This window comes from Malaclemys terrapin, chromosome 13 (assembly GCF_027887155.1).
Source record: "Malaclemys terrapin pileata isolate rMalTer1 chromosome 13, rMalTer1.hap1, whole genome shotgun sequence".
Classification (NCBI taxonomy): Eukaryota; Metazoa; Chordata; order Testudines; family Emydidae; genus Malaclemys; species Malaclemys terrapin.
In genome coordinates, this window is record NC_071517.1 from 9,023,022 (window position 1) to 9,028,718 (window position 5,697).

Sequence of the window (5,697 nt, forward strand, 5' to 3'; positions counted from 1 at the left end):
TCACACAGATCAGACCCTAGGGGGGTTGGGAGCTCTGGGGGCTGTGGGTCACACAGATCAGACCCTAGGGGGGTTGGGAACTCTGGGGCCTGTGGGTCACACAGATTAGACACTTGGGGGGTTGGGAGCTCTGTGGGCTGTGGGTCACACAGATCAGACTCTAGGGGGGTTGGGAACTCTGTGGGTCACACAGATCAGACTCTAGGGGGGTTGGGAACTCTGGGGGGCTGTGGGTCACACAGATCAGACCCTAGGGGGGTTGGGAACTCTGGGGGCTGTGGGTCACACAGATCAGACCCTAGGGGAGTTGGGAGCTCTGGGGGCTGTGGGTCACACGGATCAGACCCTAGGGGGGTTGGGAGCTCTGTGGGCTGTGGTTCACACAGATCAGACCCTAGGGGGGTTGGGAACTCTGGGGCCTGTGGGTCACACAGATTAGACACTTGGGGGGTTGGGAGCTCTGTGGGCTGTGGGTCACACAGATCAGACTCTAGGGGGGTTGGGAACTCTGTGGGTCACACAGATCAGACTCTAGGGGGGTTGGGAACTCTGGGGGCTGTGGGTCACACAGATCAGACTCTAGGGGGGTTGGGAACTCTGGGGGCTGTGGGTCACACAGATCAGACCCTAGGGGAGTTGGGAACTCTGTGGGCTGTGGGTCACACGGATCAGACTCTAGGGGGGTTGGGAACTCTGTGGGCTGTGGGTCACACAGATCAGACTCTAGGGGGGTTGGGAGCTCCGGCGTTGTGCCTCTCACCCTGGGGCTAGGGCAGTTGTGGCATTGGCCCGCCCCGCTATCTTGCGCTATTCCCCCCGTTTGCTGGCAGTACAGGGGAAGGCCACTGTGGGGAGCCAGGCCCAATCTCTCTACTGCCCGGCCCAGGCTGAGGCCGGAACGTTTCTTACCAGCCGTGGGGGCCGGGGCCTCTTTTGCCCTGACGCACCGGGGGAGGGGGAGCGCGGCCAGGCGGGGTGGGCAGGATGAGTTTCAGTGCCTGGCTCCCGAGCCTCCTCCGGAGAGGTAGAGATGGGGGGGTTCCGGGGGGGTCGGTCGGTCGGTCTGTCTGGGGGGGGAGGGATTCCAGGGCGGGCGGTCTGTCTGTCTGGGGGTGGGGGTGAGGGAGGGATTCCGGGGAGTGAGTCTGTCTGTCGGGGGGGGGGTTCTATAACCTGTTTGAAATGTTAGATTTCTGATGCCAATTTTAATTAAAGGGAATTAAAAAGCTGGCCAACACTTTTTCTTTGTATGGCACAGAAGTAAATTTGTGAGGTGGGCGCCTCACAATGAGGTACGGATGTATGTGTTCAATAAGTTAATGAATACACTGTTTTAACTCATTTTTTCTTCAGGAAGGTATTTCTTTCATGTCCCTTTGGGTTCATGTCAGCTTCAGCCCCTGCACCATTCTTGGTGTCAGAAAAAATCAACATCTGCTGTACAACACAACTGTGTCAATTCCCCAACGATGAATCAAACCTTCAAGACACCAACAGATGCACTCTCTAATTTGTACTCCTCTGAACAACAATCTGCCATCCTGCAAGTGCTCAACACGGCATCTGAGAGAGAGCTTTCCGCCATTAAACTATTGCAAGGAAGAAAGTCTGTCGGTGTAATTGAGCATAGGGAAAAATATGGACCATTTCAGAACTTGCAGAGTTTATTGAACGTCCCTCTCTTTCAATATAAAACTGTTATTAAGGTGTGTAATTTTATCCTCAATCCATCTGAGAAAGGAGATAGAAGAGAGAGAAAAATACAAGACACCAGGCCTTCAATGAGGTTTATTAAACCTGAAATAGAGAGAGAGAGGTTGAAGGTATACAACATTTTAAATTTGATTTTTATCAAGAAACTACTTATTTTCAGAGTAAACTTCTGTTATTCCCATAAATCAATTTTAATAATAATTCATCAATGAGTAGATATAATACATGTATTGTAAGAAATGGTATTTTCCCCAAGACATCAAATAATATTTAGTACTTAGTGATTTACATCTTAAAAATGCATAATTATTTTTTTCTCCTTTTCAGACTGTAGATAGCATTGTGTCTGTTGTTTTTGGCACCCGTAAAATTGCATGGGCTCATGTTGATCGAAATCTAGTAGTTCATGACTGGCAACAAGAAAAGTGTGGTAGATTCATGAAAGGAACCTATATTCCAGCAGTATATCTGGAAGAAGTAAGTAGCGCATGCTTGAGACTTTAATAAGCGTCAACTCCTTCCCTTGTATCTCTGTTAATCTTAAATTGCTTATTCTTAGGGCTGTCATAGTACAGTATGTAAAAATTGACAATTTTCCAAGGCAGGGCCTTCTTTTTAGCAATTCTTTTAAGCTGTATTTATTTTGCAAGTTTGATCTCATTAGAAATCCTTCAGAGTTGAAAACAGACCCTTATAACATTTGTAAAGTAGAACTGTAACTATGCAATCAACCTTTGATAAAGAATCTAGCAGGTTAGGAGCCCTTAAAATGTATCCTATAGTCAATGAGTGCAGGATGCAGGACTTGAGTTGCAGATGGAAATGGGAAGGCTGGCTTCTTTCCAACACTGTTTTTTGGATCTCTGCAAGTACAAGAGTCTGCAAGAAAGATGCACCCACTCCCTCCCTCTACACTGCAGGTAGACATCCGTGACTTGGGCTCAGGCTGTGGGGCTGTTTAATTGTGATGTAGATTTTCTGACTCATGCTGCAGCCCCAGCTCTAGGACCCTCCCACCACACAGGGTCCTAGAGTGTGGGCAATTAAATAGCTCTGCATCCCGAACCCCCTATGCCCAAGTCATCTGGCATGAGCCAGTCATGGGTTTTTAATTGCAGTTAAGGGTATGTCTACAAGTACTTACAAATTCTAAGGCTGAGCTGCTTGTAACGGCCACTTTACCACAGTCTTTATAATCTCTGACACCTTCTTAGTACAATTTGTGTGTGCTAGAGGACTGGTTAACTTTCTCCCATTTTCACCATAATTGCAGTTTCTTTAAATTTGGGCTGAAACAAGTGATCTTCAAAGTAATACAGAAGCAGAGTTTGTCAAAAATGTGCAATTTGGATACTTTTTTCATTGAAATTTCCACAAAGTGGGTAAAGTTCTCATGAAGACTACATTCCACTTTTGACCAGACAGTTGTGTTTCTTATAAAAACCACCTTCATCTTTGAGAGATAGTAACTATGAAATCTGTTGCTTTGATTTCTGGTTTAAATGAATCATGCTTATTTATTTCCCCCTTCTAGATTTCTTCAGTAGTTTCTAAGATTCCTGAAGCTGATCTTTATATTCTGGAAAAAAATGGACTGCCTGCTCAAAATACAAATCTCTTTCCTATAACATTACATCTTCGCACTGTGGAAGCTATGCTGTATGCCCTATTACAAAAGACATTTACGCAAGGTGGCCAGCACAAGGTACTAAGTATGGCCCGAAGCACTGTAGGAAAACACTTTGGATTGATGGTAGGAGACTCTCGGTCTAGTGGAATGGACCTGGTGAAGCAGTTTCTCTTACAGTCAATTATCCAAGAACAGCCCCGGTTGTCCTTTTCCCGGAACAAGGTGGTACATTACAGAAACCTATTTTCTTCAGTCTCAGAAAACCGACATGAGGAGATGTGTGATTCATTACTACAGGCTCTAGCCTTCTATGAACTTATATTAAACAACACTACTTAAACCTTTTGCTGTTATGAGTAGAACCACAATAAACTTACACCTAAGGTTTTGATCAAGTATCAGATATTTACTGACACATTAAATGATGTGCTGATGAACAGAAACCAAGTTTGTGTGTGCTGTTCACTGCTATCTATCAAGGCAATCTCAAACTAATTTTTCTGTATTAAAAATATCTTTGGAGGACTTGTATATCACACGAGGCTGTAACCTCAACTGCAGCAGCTCATCCTCCAAGTGAACAGATGCTGATTCTTATGCTTTTCTACACACACAGTTGTTCCTGATCAATTTTGTGTATAGACATTTATTCAGGAATAAATCCAGAACCATTCCATGTGTAGACAAACTCTTGTTTACAGTCAAATGTGATGTGTCTTCCAGAGTGATTGTAAAATAAGAGGTGACCTTCCCCACCCCTCTGGTCACATCTCCAACAGTATCAGTCTACATTCCTCCTAGTCTTTCCACTTGCCCCAGTGATCCCATCCCGATCTCCCTTGTGCCAACTCCCATCCTCTGACTCTCCCCTCATACAAACATGTTTTAGTCTCTCCCATCTTAAACAAATCCACCCTTGACTCCACTTGTCTCTCCAAGTACTGATCCTTCTCCCTCTTGCTAGACACTCTGGGACTGGTGGCGAACACTTTGGACTTGACATGTTCCAAGGGAAGGGCTGGAGTAGCTGAGAAGTAACATGCCCTATCAGGCCAGAGGTCCACACTGATCAGCCACTGGGTAGTGCATCTCAGCTTTTTGTTATTCCTGGGGGCATTCTGCACCAAAAAATTAAATATTCTACACACAATTTTAAAATTCTGCAAATTTTGTCAAAATAACACTAATCACCCCCACTTTAAATTATTTTGGTAATTTATTTCAAACTACCTGTCAGCGAGTACATCTAACAATACAGACACAAAAATTCCTCCAGTAGTAGACAGTTAAAGAAACCTCTAGGACACCCCAATTCCTGTTTCTCTAGGAGAGGGGCAGAGCCCAGCTGGGGGGCAAGACACCCACAACCCCCCCCCCCCCCCCCCCCCAAACACACACTAGGGTGACCAGATGTCCTGATTTTTATAGGGACAGTCCTGAGTTTGGGGGCTTTTTCTTATATAGGCACCTATTACCCCCCACCCTGTCCTGATTTTTTACACTTGCTATCTGGTCACCCTAGCCAATACATCCAAACCACCTCCTCGGCCCCCCTTGCCCAGATGCCTGTCCCCCTCCCTCCCAGAGATACAGGAGAAAAAGGCTGATGCTCAATCCCAGGCTTGCATGGAGTTGCCTACATGCTGCCCTCTCCTTCCCTCAGGGCATGCTGGGAACTGCAGCTGCCAGGAACCCTCTAGTTCTCTCTCCCTCCCCCCCAGCAGTGTCTTGTGGGGGCAAGCTGGGCTCCGCCGTGTTCACTGGTCCCTAGTGGCAGTTAGCAGCACTGCAGCCCATTTCTGTGGGGGAAAGGAAATTCTTCTTGCACGTTAATTTTTGCAAAATTCTGCATTGTGCAGAATTCTTCCAGGAGCATTATGTGCACCATCAGTAGCATTAGAGGCATAAGCGGTGTGTGTGGGGAGTGGGGAGGCAAAAGGCAGAACTGCAGCACTTCTTGGGTGGAATATTTTTTTGTGGGGGAAAAAAATTCTGCACTGGACATGAAATCTGCGCATGCACAGAATTCCCCCAGGAGTAATAAATGAGGGAGTGGTTGAGAGCTCGCCCAGAACTGTAACACCAAACATTACACTAACGCCATGTGGAATGCATGTTCCCCTTTCCTCCCCACAAGGAGGACCCAGGGACACTACCCCCACATCTGGGTAGAGGAAGCACCTGAAAAACTTTGAACATTTGTGGCTTTTTTTGTGTTACCAAAAACAAGCATACTTTCTAAACCTAAAAATAAATAATCTGAAATAGGATTAGGATTTGTGTAGTATTAAAACCTTTAAATGGGTTATAGCTACATAAATAACCGTATACAGTAGACATTGTGAAGATAAGTA

General features: G+C 45.9%; 1 protein-coding gene across 1 annotated transcript; it reads left to right on the forward strand.

Annotated features, from left to right (window-relative positions):
- Positions 1-936: 936 nt before the first annotated feature.
- On the forward strand, positions 937-3,734 carry TEFM (transcription elongation factor, mitochondrial). Its single transcript, XM_054047367.1, has 4 exons — positions 937-1,024; positions 1,354-1,823; positions 2,041-2,190; positions 3,248-3,734. Exons 1-4 carry the CDS (start codon positions 985-987, stop codon positions 3,680-3,682), a joined length of 1,095 nt encoding a protein of 364 aa, XP_053903342.1. The 5' UTR covers positions 937-984; the 3' UTR covers positions 3,683-3,734.
- Positions 3,735-5,697: the final 1,963 nt, after the last annotated feature.

Coding starts and splice junctions, on each gene's coding strand:
- TEFM (XM_054047367.1), top strand. CDS start 985: ATGAGTTTCAGTGCCTGGCTCCCGAGCCTCCTCCGGAGAG. Junction 1,824..2,040: donor TAGAGAGAGAGAGGTTGAAG/GTATACAACATT, acceptor TCTCCTTTTCAG/ACTGTAGATAGCATTGTGTC. Junction 2,191..3,247: donor CAGCAGTATATCTGGAAGAA/GTAAGTAGCGCA, acceptor TCCCCCTTCTAG/ATTTCTTCAGTAGTTTCTAA.